This window comes from Megalops cyprinoides, chromosome 13, assembly GCF_013368585.1.
Source record: "Megalops cyprinoides isolate fMegCyp1 chromosome 13, fMegCyp1.pri, whole genome shotgun sequence".
In the NCBI taxonomy this organism is placed as follows: Eukaryota; Metazoa; Chordata; class Actinopteri; order Elopiformes; family Megalopidae; genus Megalops; species Megalops cyprinoides.
This window is the reverse complement of record NC_050595.1, coordinates 1,702,501-1,716,332: the sequence shown is the minus strand read 5'-3', so window position 1 is coordinate 1,716,332 and position 13,832 is coordinate 1,702,501. Positions and strand designations below refer to the sequence as shown.

Below are 13,832 nucleotides of genomic sequence, written 5' to 3'. Positions count from 1 at the left end.
CATGCTACACTCTTTTTTCATTATTATTATTATTAAAAATTATAAACAATAATTAAATGACATTTCCTTCAGCCCCCCAAAGCAGACAGTGTATGACCTGTTTTACAAACAAACAGGAAGTACCGAGGACTCTGTCTGCCGAAGGTGCCTTTCCACAGGACCCTGGGAGCTGGGAGTCAGGGGTCAGGGGTCGTGGGTCAGGGGTCAGGGGTCAGGGGTTGGGGGTCGGGGTCAGGGTTACGGTATCTCGGTTTTGACGGGACAGATGAATTTCCAACCCTCTCAAGAGGGAAACAGACAGGTGAGCATTGCAGCCATTTCATTGGCTGCTGTTGGTAGAGACAGGAAATCAGGTACACTGTGTGCAGTGAGATGGTTGCCACGACAACGTGTTTCTGTTGGTTCGTGTCGTGCTGCTGAGCCATACATGTTTATACACTTAAAAACCGCACTCGACAGAAAGAATAAACGAAATAAAATGACAGACAAGTTTAAAGGCTTCCCCTTCCAGAGCCAGCAGCAGCAGGAGTCAGAGACGTGGAGCAGTGTGGTGGTCGCCACCACCCTCAGTGACGAGCGTCTCTGTCCCGTGTGATGCTGGCGGCTGTTCCAGAACATTCCCCCGCTCTCTGGCGGGGTGAGGCCATGCCCCGCGAGTCCACTCCTCCCCTGAGCGCTGAGCGGCTGCCCCCGTCCTGCCCGCTGGGGGAAGGGGGCCGGAGTCTGCGGCGGTGTGCGCAGAAAGAAAAGAGGAAACACTAATAAGGCGAGAGGAGTGAAAAAATGCAAGGCACCTCTGTTCGGCCCGCCCGCAGCCGGTCGCCACGCCCCGCCCAAACCTCGGCGCTTCAAGCCTCCGGTTCCATCCGCTTTAGATGCATGGAAGTAACATCGGGCACTTTTAGACCAAACATCGGCATCACCGTTCTGCTCCCAGATATGCCTTCACTGATACAGAAATGAGGTATTAGTTTTTTAAAAAAGAGCTGATATCCATGGGTAGTGGAATCCTATTGTGTTGATTGTTTTGTTTTTTTTTCGTTTGCTTCCAGGTGTCTGTGACTCCTCCCCTTTCAGAGGCGGGGGCGGGGCTCCTGAAGGAAGGGGGCGGGGCCTCACAGCGTGATGACGTTGCCGTCCTCGCGCATGCTCTCCTGGCTGCTGCTGGCCTTGGCGGGGCTGCCATTGTGTGTGGGGGGGGTGAGCGAGCTGAGGGAGGCCTTGCTGTCTGAGAGGGAGCCGCTGTGGAGGGAGGAGCTCTGCGGGAGGGGCCGCAGCCCTGACGACGAGGGCGCCGCGTCGCCGGAGCCGTGGCCACCGTTGCCATTGGCGAAGTGGGTGGGCAGATAGGGCGGCAGGCTGTCGCTCTCGATGATGAGGTCAGCCTCGTCATCGCTCTCGCCCTCCGCCGTGCTGCTGCTGTAGTGGCTGACGTACTGGGAGGCGGGGCTGGGGGTGGAGTCCTGCGAGAAGCCCGAGCCCGAGCTGTTCCCCGACGCCTTGCTGACGCGCACCACGTTGTTGCGCTGGTTGGCTGGCTTCACCGTCACGATCAGGTTGTGGCTGTTGGCCACCATCATGTCCGTCACCTGGTCCAGCGACTTGCCCGCCACGTCGATGCCGTTGACCTCCAGGATCTCGTCGTTGACACCCAGCAGGCCGGTGCTCTCCGCCAGACCGCCCCGCACCAGCCGGGAGATGAACACGCCTGGCACCTTCTCCACGCCCTGCGGGGTGACCCGCACGCTCACCCCATCCCGGATGTAGAAGCCCAGCGGCTTGTCAGAGCCGTGCTTGTGCAGGCGGACCCGGCGGTGCGTCTCCGGCAGGATGTCCACGTCGATGATGGAGGAGATCTGCCGGAAGTCCTGTGGCAGGCCGATCAGCAGCGCCGGCTTGCCCTTCTGCGGGGCTGGCCTCAGCCCCGGCAGACCCTTCTTCTTCCTCTGCAGGGAGTTGGTGCCGAAGACCGGGGGCTCGTCCACATCTGCACAGAGAGAGAGAGGGGCAGCTGGTCAGAGACTCTGCTCATCTCTATTACTGTCATCATTCAAACTTTCATAGTAGACACTTAATCTTTTTTTTTCCTTTTTCCACCACCCTAACTTTAGAACCACCAGTTGTACATTACACCTGTCTCCACACCCACACAGCTTAGCAAATACAACTTCAAAAACCTGTACACACAACCACAACTGTTTTTCACACTACAAGTCCCACAATGCGCCAGGAAAGAAAACACCGGTCGAAGGATATGCTGCCACAGACCCCCAGACGCTGACAGCGATTCTCAGCGATTCTCAGAAACACAACTCTGCAATTGCAGGATCTGACCCAGTGTCTAGTGGCAGTACTTTGTGTGTGTGTGTGCGTGTGTGTGTGCGTGTGGGCGGGGGTGCGTGTGTGTGTGTATGTATGAGCGTGCAGGCTTATATCCACCCCCAGACAGAGTTGAGCCTCAGGACTGGGATCTCCCATGTACAGGCTAAACTAACAGAGCTCAGTGCTCCAGGCAGCTGCGGTACATCCACTGACAGACTGCAGCAGAACTGAGTGAGACGTAGCCTCACACAGGAGGCAGCCGACACACCGGATTAGAGTTATATTACACAGAGACAGACAGCCACAGAGAGGGTTATATTACACAGAGACAGACAGCCAGAGAGAGGGTTATATTACACAGAGACAGACAGCCACAGAGAGGGTTATATTACACAGAGACAGACAGCCACAGAGAGGGTTATATTACACAGAGACAGACTGCCACAGAGAGGGTTATATTACACAGAGACAGACAGCCAGAGAGAGGGTTATATTACACAGAGACAGACAGCCACAGAAAGGACGGAGAAACATTCATCTCCACCACTCTGCACAGGGAGCTCCTGGAGGAAGCTCCACAGGCATGAAGCTCTGAGGCTGTGAGGCGATGCAGAGTCAGTTCAGAGACCTTATGCCAGCAGCAAATCAGATCTCTACACTACTACTACCAATTAGAGAGAAAGACAGACACAGGTATGTGGGGATCTCATTACGGTCACTGTCTCTTCATCTCCTTCTTATTGCACGTTTAATAAGCCCTAAACAAACATGATCTCACTGTCTCAATATTTCATGAATTAAGCCGTTTGCTTTTCTATATATAATTTCCTATTTTGTAGGTCATTTGTACAGCTACAGGACACCACAGAATTCTGGAACCGCAGATATTCTGGAACACTGGGGAATTCCATAACAGTAGGATGTTCTGGAACACCAGGATTTTGGAGAACAGTGAAATGTTCTAGAACACCTGGATATTCTGGAACATCAGTGCACTGTGTAACAGTGGGATGTTCTGGGGCAGCAGGAGGCTTCTCTCACACATCATTACTGCGCCTGGGTTGGGATGTATGACAGCAGACACCCCGGTGAGCTCTGACAGAGAGAGAGAGGAGAGGAGTAACACCAAGGCTTTACATCTGCTTTAATCTTCCACCTCCTCCTCCCTCTCTCTTTCTCTTCCTCTCTTTTGATCATTCACTCTTACAGTAAAGGACAAATCTTCCCTTCCCTTCAAAGAGAATATTTCCATATAGACTAACAGTGCCAAGGACTCCAGTTCGTCAGTACGGTAGATTGAAGAGAATATTTTCAGTCAAAAACACACTCATCCACACACACATGCACGCATGCACACACACACACACACGGGAAGAAACACATACAATGTTGTTTTCAGTGCTTTTGTCCTGTTGGGTTAGATGTTTCTGACCGGAGACGCTGGGCCCAGGGGCAGAGAGGAGACTGAAAGCGCACAGATATGCGCTGATGTGCTCGGGAGACCGCTGCCTGTGTGGGCCAGGGGTGAGGGGTTAGGGGTCGTGGGTCAGATTCATGTTCAGGCTCGGCAGAAACTGTGGCTTGCAGGAGGCTGATACGCACCCTGCAGCTGACAGCGACACCCTCAGAGCTGCTGAAATATCGCTGTACTCACTGCAGGTTCCTGCATGTACTCTCTCCACAGCTGTAAGCACCAGGTGCGTGTTTCAGAGAGAGAATGTAAGCATGTATGTGTGTGTTTGTGTGTGTGTGTGTGTGTGTGTGTGTGTTTGTGTGTGTATGTGTTTGTGTGTGTGTGTGTGTGTGTGTGTGTGTTTGTGTGTGTATGTGTTTGTGTGTGTGTTTGTGTGTGTATGTGTTTGTGTGTGTGTGTGTGTGTGTGTGTGTGTGTGTGTGTGTGTGTGTGTGGCACAGTCTCTCTCTCCCTGACTCCAGAATGCTGTGTAAGGAAACAGTAGCTGGAGACCTGCCTGTCTGATCTGAGCTGCTTAGAGACTGTGCCGGGGGTGGGGGGGGGGTGCTGTGAGACAGGGCGGGGCCGAGAATGAGGAAGTCAGACTGGCAGGTTAGAGGGGTCGGGGGGGGGTCCTCCTGTCAATCAAAATACAGCAGAGACTCTTCCACACAACCACTGCACAGACGCTCCCAGACATGCACAGCCCCCCCCCCCCCCCCCATCCCCCCTTCCTCTCTCCCGCACTCTCCACGCCACGATTACCCAGATTGGGGGGGGGGGGGGGTGGTGTTAATCAAATTCCTCTGGCCCTCTGTTTGTAAGATGCTTAAGCAAAGCGCCTGTGAAATTAGTCTAATTTAGAGAAATGTATCTCACTGCCCCGCCCCCGTGTGTGTGTGTGTATATGCGTGAGAGTGTGTGTGTGCGTGAGAGTGTGTGTGTGTGTGTGAGAGAGTGTGTGTGAGCGTGCGAGTGCTCTGCTAATCCCACTCAGATGTTTCGTCCCCTAATCTACACACTGCTGTTGCAAAAAATGAGGATCTTGCATCAAGGCTTAATTAGTCTAGACGTGTTTTGGTGAGGAAGAGGGCTTTTTTGGATAGGACTGGGCTGGGGCAGGAGATGGCACCATATGGACGGAGGGAAATCTCTGATGAGGCAGCTGTCCTAATTTTGTGGGTGGGGGGGGGGGGCAAATAAAACACTCACTAAGGAGGACAGGACAGCACCAGGGATGAGACATCCCCCTCTCACGTGCATGTGTGTGTGTGTGTGTCTGTGTGTGTGTGACAGACAGAAACACAGAGAGGGAGAGGGAGAGAGGGAGAGAGGGGGAGACCTCCTGTCCCCTGTGGTGCAGGGCAGTGGGAGTGTCTCTAACATTCCAGACAGCCCCCCCCTCCCCTTCTCCCCAGTACCTGGTACCAGTGCAGTGATGAATGCCAGCTAACCTCCCCCTGCCACCCCCCACACCCCCTTTCCCTTGGATAATTTCTGCTCCAAGTTGTGTGATGAATATCCCTGGCTCCACCAGGCTGCTGTGATTCTGATCGGGCACATGTCAGACAGCTTCACTGCTGTTGTAAGGACCCCATGTTTGGGGAGAGGGGGAGGTTTTTTTGGGTGGGTGGGGGCTGAAATGACATGCGTTAAACACAGCCCTGGAGCGTCTGACGTTTCCTGCAGACGCGCAGTGTAAAGATGGAGGTCTCCGATGACTGAATCTCATCACCAGCTGAGAGGCAGACGGGGCCCTGAACTCATGACCCCGCCGTCGCGGCCCTGAGGGCAGCAAGCTTCAGCGGGGGTCGCTGCCGCGGAAACCGTGCCGCACGACCCGGAGCGATGCAACTTATGAATCCCAGCAGACGAACGGAAATAAAGGCTCTGTCAGCGCCGCACCTGGTCTGTAGCCCGAGACACAGCTGCGCTCACAGAGGAAAAACGTTACAGCAATGCTTCAGCAACGTTACAGCAACATCACAGCAACGCTGCAGCAATGTCAGCAGGGGCAGTGGAAGTGGGGGCGTTGGGATCTCGGCTGAAGCGGTTTGTGTTGGTTTGTGGTGAGCACCCTGCAGGCCTCTGAGGGACCCAGCAGGGAAAAACCAACACTGGGGGGGAACCGCTCAGGGCTGGGGGGGGGGGGGGGGGGGTGTTATGAAATTAAGCTGTGCTCTCCCCACCCCAGAGAAAAAGTGTTCATTCCCCAACCAAATCACAGGCCTCGTCTTGTTGCTGTTAGTTATGAGATTCTTTGGTCGTCCTCTCTTGGTTGCCGGGGTAACATAAACTAATGGACACTGATTTTTCAGCGTTTCTCTTGAAGCTGCATTTTGCTTTGCATTTGTGGATGTTTTCCTCAGAGCTGTGTGTTACGCTGCCTTTGTGAGACACCATGCGATAATGACTAGAAATGCAAACACAAACACTCTCCCTTCTGGAGAGAGGGTGGTACTGCATGCGTGAATTTACCGCCACAGTGGCCCGCGAGTGAGAGCAGCCAGTTGCATTGGGTCAGTTGGGCCCGTGCAGGGCATTGTGGGTAAATACTGCAGTGAACGGCATCCTCACACCACATCAGTCAGTGCTGGAGTCGCACTGCAGTGCCTTCCAGCACGGGCCGTCTGCTCTGCGGACACTCTTACCCAGGGTTACACTGCGCCCACCCGTCCACACTGCGGAGGATCTTCCCTCAAAGGTGTGACTGAGCCTACAGCCCTCTGCTGACTCCCAAACCACAACTCCACACATCAAACTCCACCTGCCCCTCTGCCCCCAAACACACTCTCTCCCTCCCTCTCTCACCCTCTCCCTCTCTCTTTCTCCCTCCCTCTCTCTCCCTTTCTCTCTCTCCCTTTCTCTCTCTCCCACCCTCTCTCCCTCCCTCTCTCTCCCTTTCTCTCTCTCCCTTTCTCTCTCTCCCTCCCTCTCTCTCTCTCTCTCTCCCTCCCTCTCTCTCTCTGTAGAGGAATTCTCTACATTCTTCTGCAGAATGCCCGTGCTGCTGAGGCTGTTGGTCCAGGCCAGGCCCCTCTGTTCCTCGGTGAGATCGGAGGTTTTGATCTCTCTCTCGGAGCCAGCGGAATGTTCACCCTCCCTGTGTTCTGGAACTCTCTCCCAGCTGCACGCTACTCTGTGTACGAGTCAGGGCAGGTGATTTAGGAAGGTGGGGGGGGGGTCCTCTTCCCAACAGCAGAGCAGGTGCTGGCAGACTCACAGAATCTCAGAAAATATCTGCAGGTGAGTTAATAACCTGGCAGCTTTACTGAGAGAGAGGAGAGGAAGACAGCCAAATGCACAGAGGCAGGTGCTGTGCATAGCCCTGCACCCCTCAGCTCCTCAGAGCAGACTAATATAAACCAGCCCATTCCTCTGCCTTTCTGAGCCTCAAACCCCCACAGCCAGCAGCACCCCCCCAAACCCCCACAGCCAGCAACACCCCCCCCCCACCTAAACTCCCACAGCCAATCACGGGGCCGTAATCTGTGTCATGACAAAGGAAGCTGGTTGCAGCACTGTTTCTGTGATCCTGCATTTGAAAGTAAACGGCTCCAGATCGGACAGGTGACCTGGCCTGCAGACACGCCCTCTGCACTGTGCTCAGGGACACGCCCTCTGCACTGTGCTCAGGGAAGGCGTGATCTCACATCACACTCACGGAAAACTCCGCAACACGCTTCAGAGCTGAGAAAAAGCTGCAGCACAGCGATGGCGATTCGCGGGTCTGATGAAGCGCCCGGGCCTCCAGACCCGTGAGCAGAAGCTGAGACACACAGGACTTCACAGCGTTATCAGCAGAACATTTTATTTACACATCACTGAAAGGACGGAGGAGTGAGTTTATCACGCACTGCGAAACAGTGCTCTGTCGTCATGGATACTCAAAGCGCTGGAATGAGAGGACAAAAAAAGGAAAAACGCTTTTCTCATGTTCTTCTGCAAACTGCAATGCCCACTCCTCTCCTGACCTCCCATCACGTGTCACCTTTGTGTAGTACGTTGCCATGGTCACAGCCTTTTCCTCCAGGTTACTGATAGGTATGTGGACATGGAGAGCTCTGTGTAGCACTCAAACATTCAGGCTTCTGCATAACCTGCCATCAACAAACAGAATACTACCTATCCATCCAGTTGAAGCGAACTGATCCAGGCCGGGTGGGGTGACTGCTTTCGCCCTTCACTACAATCAGCTAAAGCAACCCTAACCCTAAAACACAAGAATTATGTGGTAAAAGGTTAAGCTTATCCAGGGTCAGCATTGGGTTCTATGGCATGTTTTCCAGTGTGTTGACCTCTGTGTCGTGTAGTATCATGGGTTGTATAATGATATTTTGTGTGGTATAAAAGAAAATGAATATTAATAAATACATAATAATATGCAGTAATGTGCTGCAGGTGGCCATGGGAATCCCAGGACAAGTCAGTCTTGTCTGGAGGAGGTTAAAGAGCCACCATTACACCATCTCCAAAATGGAGCACATTAAAAACGCTGGTACCCAGAACGCCAGCTCCTGCGCTCCCCTGAGCTCCTGCTCTCCCCTGAGCTCCTCCTCCCCCTGAGCTCCTGCTCTCCCCTGAGCTCCTCCTCCCCCTGAGCTCCTCCTCTCCCTGAGCTTTGTCAGCTCCACACTCAGCCGGCTGATACACCCTGCTGTCCCAGGGCTGTGGAGTCTCAGTTCCTGTGAATGAAGAGGGAGCCCTGTGACCTCCGACCCAGAGAGGAACAATAAGCCCTCTTCAGTGTCCTAATCCGGTTTTCCTCTGTCTCCCCGCGGTGAGGCCGGGCCTCGGCCCCGCGTTGTTACTGCAGAGTAAGAGCCGCTCTGACTGGCTGGTGGCAGGTTTACGCAGGGTCAGTCTGCCGAGCCTCTGAGCCCAGTTCTGCTGACAGAGAAAACAGCGCAGGACCTGCGGGGGGTGCGGGGTGGGGGGGGGGTGGATTCATCACTCAACAGACCGACACTCAGAACCTCTGGCAAAATACACTGCGGGGCAGCTAGTGGCTAAGGACATAAGAGGGAATATAAATACACACACACACACAATCTCTCTCACACACATGCCACTCTCTCACGTATGCGCGCACACACACACACACACACACACACACACAATCTCTCTCACACACATGCCACTCTCTCACGTATGCACACACACACACACACACACACACACGCACACGCACACGCCATTCTCTCACACACGCACACAGTGATCTGTGTCACGGTGATAGATGTTAATGTTTAATGTCAGAGCTACTCAAGGGTACAGACTGGACATGAAGTGTAATTATTCTGCCTTGAAAGGAGTCTCATCACGTGTAGTTCTCCATAATGTCATCCTCTCTACAATTCATCTACACTTCATCTATACGACCTACATATCCGACACATCACTGATCCACGTGGCAGGTCACCCTGGAAATGGGCCTCTCTCTGCTCAGCCAGAGAATCACAGCAGATAATAAACCTCCCCTGACTAATTAGTTTGGGGATTCATTCCATTAACTGAGAAGGATTAACCCCCAGCATACTGGCACAAACTGATTAAAATCCATCTTTATAAGCCTGTCAATTACACAGCAACTGGACACAGACACAGACGTTCACAGCGGCTTTGTCAGCCAATTAGTGCAGAGTGCTGTTTTATGCATGGAGCGTCAGCCAATCAGAGTGGGCCAGTATATTACACCGCTGTATTAGCTAAACATTTTTAAAATAAATCAAATTGGTAACAAATGTATTCTAGGGACTCGAGAGCTGAGGGACACAGAGTCACAGCCACGAAACGAGGAGCGCAGATCAGACACAATGAAGCGAGCACCGCACAGACACGCTGAAACCAGCACCATCTGGACACACCCCAGCAGCCAATCAGAGAAGATTGGAGCTCGCTGCTCACCCCTGAGTCTTAATGCCTGTGACCTAATGCTGCACCGCACAACCGATCCTCACTCACTTTAATTAGCCAGCGAAGTCCAGCAGGAACACAGCGTGGTGAATTACACAAACACACACACACACACACATCACCAAGATGAGGAAAGAGGGAATACACACACACAAGCAAAGAGAATACAAATTAAAATAAAGGAAAAAAGGCTTTGGACTGTATAGTATTGTTCATCTTCCTCAGTTTGCACCATATCCCCCTCCATCTGCCCATAAGCCCCTGGGCCTCAGCTGGTGATGAAGAGCTACAGAGATTCTTCTGGGCTGGGCCAGCAGTCTGTTATCTCTGTGTCTTTGCTAATTAACACAGAGACCTAATTAAGATGAGTCTGCAGAAAGGAGTGGGAAAAGAAACCTTAAACAAAAACAACAACAAATGTCAAACAGAGTTCAGTCTGCTCCTTTACACACACACACACACACACACTCACACACATGCACACATACACACACACACACACTCCCACACACACGCACACACACACACAGGCATACACATGCAGGCACACGGGGGGGAAAGTATGGAAGGACACTCTCACATGAATTATTACACATCAGGTAGAGGGAACCTGCCCTCATGCCCCTCCCCCTCCCACATCGCCTGGCAACTGGCTCTGTATCCGGGACTGTGTCTCACGTGATGGACACCCAATCCTGCCTGCAGGAAACAGGCCGGGGGGGGGGGAAGAGGGACAGAGAGACAGAGAGAGAGAGAGGCTCCTCTGCAGCTTGGATCACCCTGCTGATCACTTCATGTCACCCGCAATTAACCTCCGCTTTGCAACAGACACGCTGCACTGCTCCGTGGCCCACTCACGGACCTATTCGTTCCTCTCTCTCCCTCACTCTCTCTTCCTCTCTCTCTCGCTCTCTCTCCCTCTCTCCCCCTCTCTCTCTCCCTCTCTCCCCCTCTCTCTCTCCCTCTCCCTCTCTATCCCTCCCTCTCTGTCTCTCCCTCTCTCTCTCTCCCTCTCCCTCGCTCTCATATTCTCTCTCATTCTGTCTCTCTCTTTGTGTTTAGCACTGCCAGTTAAAGTCAAACACTGTGCTCAGGTAGAGGGTGGGGCTGTGCTCAGGTAGAGGGTGGGGCACTACTCAGGTAGAGGGCGGGGTTGAATGAGATATGGCCATATGGTCACCACGACAAAATGCACACACATGCACACACAAATACAAACACACACACACTCATTTAGCACCCCCAAATAGTTGAATACTGGGGGACGCTGACAGCAAGAAGCAGAGGGGGGGTGGCAGACGTGTGCGTTAGCCGGGACACCTGGTCATCACTCGGGACTCTGGGATGTGTCTAATGGGGTTTGTGAGGGATTACTCTGTAGGCTGATGAAGCCTCACTAATCTCATTCCAGGCCTGTCACTGAGACACACACACACGCAAGCGCTCCTCGGCTGACCCCTGAGTCAGCTCTGAGGGGGACAGAGAGCCCAAACGCAGCCCTGAGGGGGAGAGAGCCCAAACACAGCCCTAAGGGGGACAGAGAGAGCCCAAATGCAGCACTGAGGGGGGGTGGGGGGAGCCCAATGGCAGCCCTGCAGTCTGCACCCCCGCCTTCCTCTGACGACGGACGAGCCTTTCCTGTGTGTGTGTGCACACCTGCAGCACATCTCACCTGTTGGCTTTAGAGGGAGAGAGAACAGCAGCTTGCTCAGTATGCTTTTCAAATCTGAGCATTTTCTACTTTTCCCGCTGTACAGCAGCATGAAATGGGCCCCCTCTGAAATGGATAAAATTCCACTTCCTTCCTGTATCTGCCAATAATAACCCACTCCCTTCTTCTATCCACCAGCAGAGCTCCACCTCCTTACTGTATCCACCAATCGGAAGCATCGTTGTGGAGGGAGAGGAACTGCACACAGGGATTCCGTGTGATAACTCGATGAGCAGGTGGCAGTGTTGTGTAGTGTGTTAGAGGTTGGCCGTAAATTCGCAGGTGGGGTGTGGCCACTGCACCTGAGCTGAACACCTCCACCTGACCCGTGAAAGGGCAGCATGTAACAGTGAACACCTGGGTTTGGCTCAGCTGATCAGGCTTGGGGAGTAACGGAATACATGGAACGGCATTACGTAATTAGGATACAAAAAAAAGGTAACTATTCTGTTACAGTTACAGAAAAAAAGACCTAATCAGATTACCGATACATTTAGTAAAAATTGGGATTATTAGCAGGATTACAATTTAAAAATACATTTTAAAATAAAGAACGATATACTACCATGCACATGCGCACACATTACAACACTTCTGGTGGTGGCACACCACCACTCCGGTCTCGAGTGCAACCATAGGCAGCTGCCAATTCATTATCATGGCCTCTAGTGGTAAAAAAATGCTCTCACTGGGTGGACATTTCGCCATTAGTTTGTCTTTAAAGCAGAAAAGGGGAACAAAATCACAGTACAGTGCAAGTTATGCCTTCCAGCTGTGAAAATGCTGTCATCATCGAAGGACTCGACATCTAATTTAAAGAAACATTTACAGGTAAAACCAACCGCTAACGTTAGTTACACAGAAATCCAGTTAGTTAACGTTAGTTAGCGAGCTAACCTGTCAATACTACTACTAATACTACCACTACTACTCCTACTGAAAAATATTTTGGGACTGTAGGTGGTGATGCTGGTGACGGGATGGTGTGTGGGTAAAAACACAAGCCCCAGACCGGAATAAGCTTAACTAACGTTCAGTTGCTAGCTAGCTAGCAAGCAAGCAAACGGTACTTAAGATCAGAAGTCAATATCTTGGCTTGCAGTACGAATGTTAAAATTAACTATTTGTTCAGAAGAGACATGATGAAGCTGTATTGGTTTGATAGCTTGTAAAGTGCGTGAAAGCCAAATTAGCTAGCTAGCTACTAAACTAAAAAGTACAAATACCACGTTACAATGACAAATCTTGCTAGCTAGCTAGCTAGCTACAATACAAACAAAACAATAAACCTAACTAGCTAGCTACTATCACATTAAGCTGACAAATACAAATGTCACCTTGCAAACAAGCACATAGCTAAAAAACAAACAAAAACAACGTAGAAAGCTAGATAGCTTGCTAGCTAATTTGGCTTTCACGCACTTACTCAGCTGTCATATTACTAATAGCTATGAAACTAATACAGCCTCATCATGTCTCTTCTGACCAAATAGTTAATTGTACCACAGACACTGCAAGCAACCTGTTGTGACAACTTTAGTACTGTAGCTAGCTAGCTACCAAATTAACATTATAGTCATATTTGTTACTGAAGCAATCCAAAAGTAACGGAAAGTAATTTACGTAAGTATAATTAAGTAAGTAAGTTACTTTAATATTGTGATACCTGGATTAGGTTACTGACTACATTTTTTAACAGGTAATTATTAACTGTATCGGAATACATTTTTAAAGTAACCCTCCCAACCCAGTTGATATACACATAAATAAAATAAACAGCAGAGAATCCAGCAGCGTTGGGCTGTGAGTCCTCATGACTCTGCTTCATACAAACACCCTAAACTCTCAGGATTCTGCCTTACAGTTTAACCACAGTTTAATCCTACACAACCTCAGACAACAGCACTGCTGAACATGTAGCAGGGAGAGAGAGGAGAGAGACAGAGAGAGAGAGAGAGACAGAGAGGGGATGGGAGAGACAGACAGAGAGAGAAGAGAGAGGGAGCTCGTCCTGCCTCATTACATGCTCTGACACTCTGCTGAGTGACTCTCTCTCTCTCTGTCAGATGATCTGTAGCAGCTTTTCTCTAACTGTAACAGTATGCTCTCTGCTTACCAGCTGGTCTCTCACACACACACACACACACACACAGAAGACACATCCAGATTCACCCTTGCAGCACCCCCCCCCCCCCCATGAAAGGTTGTTTCTCACAGAGGGGATGGGCTAAGGGCATTCACCTGCTGCCCTCAGTGACCTTTCACTGTGAGCTACCACACCTGAAAGAAAGACCTGTATCTCTGTCTGCATCTGTGTCCAAGTGTCACTGTACCACATACCAACACAGACACACCCCCCATCCCCCTACACACACACACACCCCCTTCCAACACAGACACCTCCTGTGTTAGAGCATCAGAGCAGTCTCT

At 51.5% G+C, this 13,832-nt stretch overlaps 1 protein-coding gene across 1 annotated transcript in view; it reads right to left on the bottom strand.

Annotated features, from left to right (window-relative positions):
• Nucleotides 1–200: 200 nt before the first annotated feature.
• Nucleotides 201–13,832, bottom strand: part of pard6a (par-6 family cell polarity regulator alpha) — a 31,266-nt gene continuing 17,634 nt past the window's right edge. Inside the window, exon 3 of the mRNA XM_036544023.1 lies at nt 201–1,987. Coding sequence (XP_036399916.1) covers nt 1,116–1,987 — 872 coding nt within the window. The 3' untranslated portion in view covers nt 201–1,115. The remainder of the gene's footprint in view (nt 1,988–13,832) is intronic.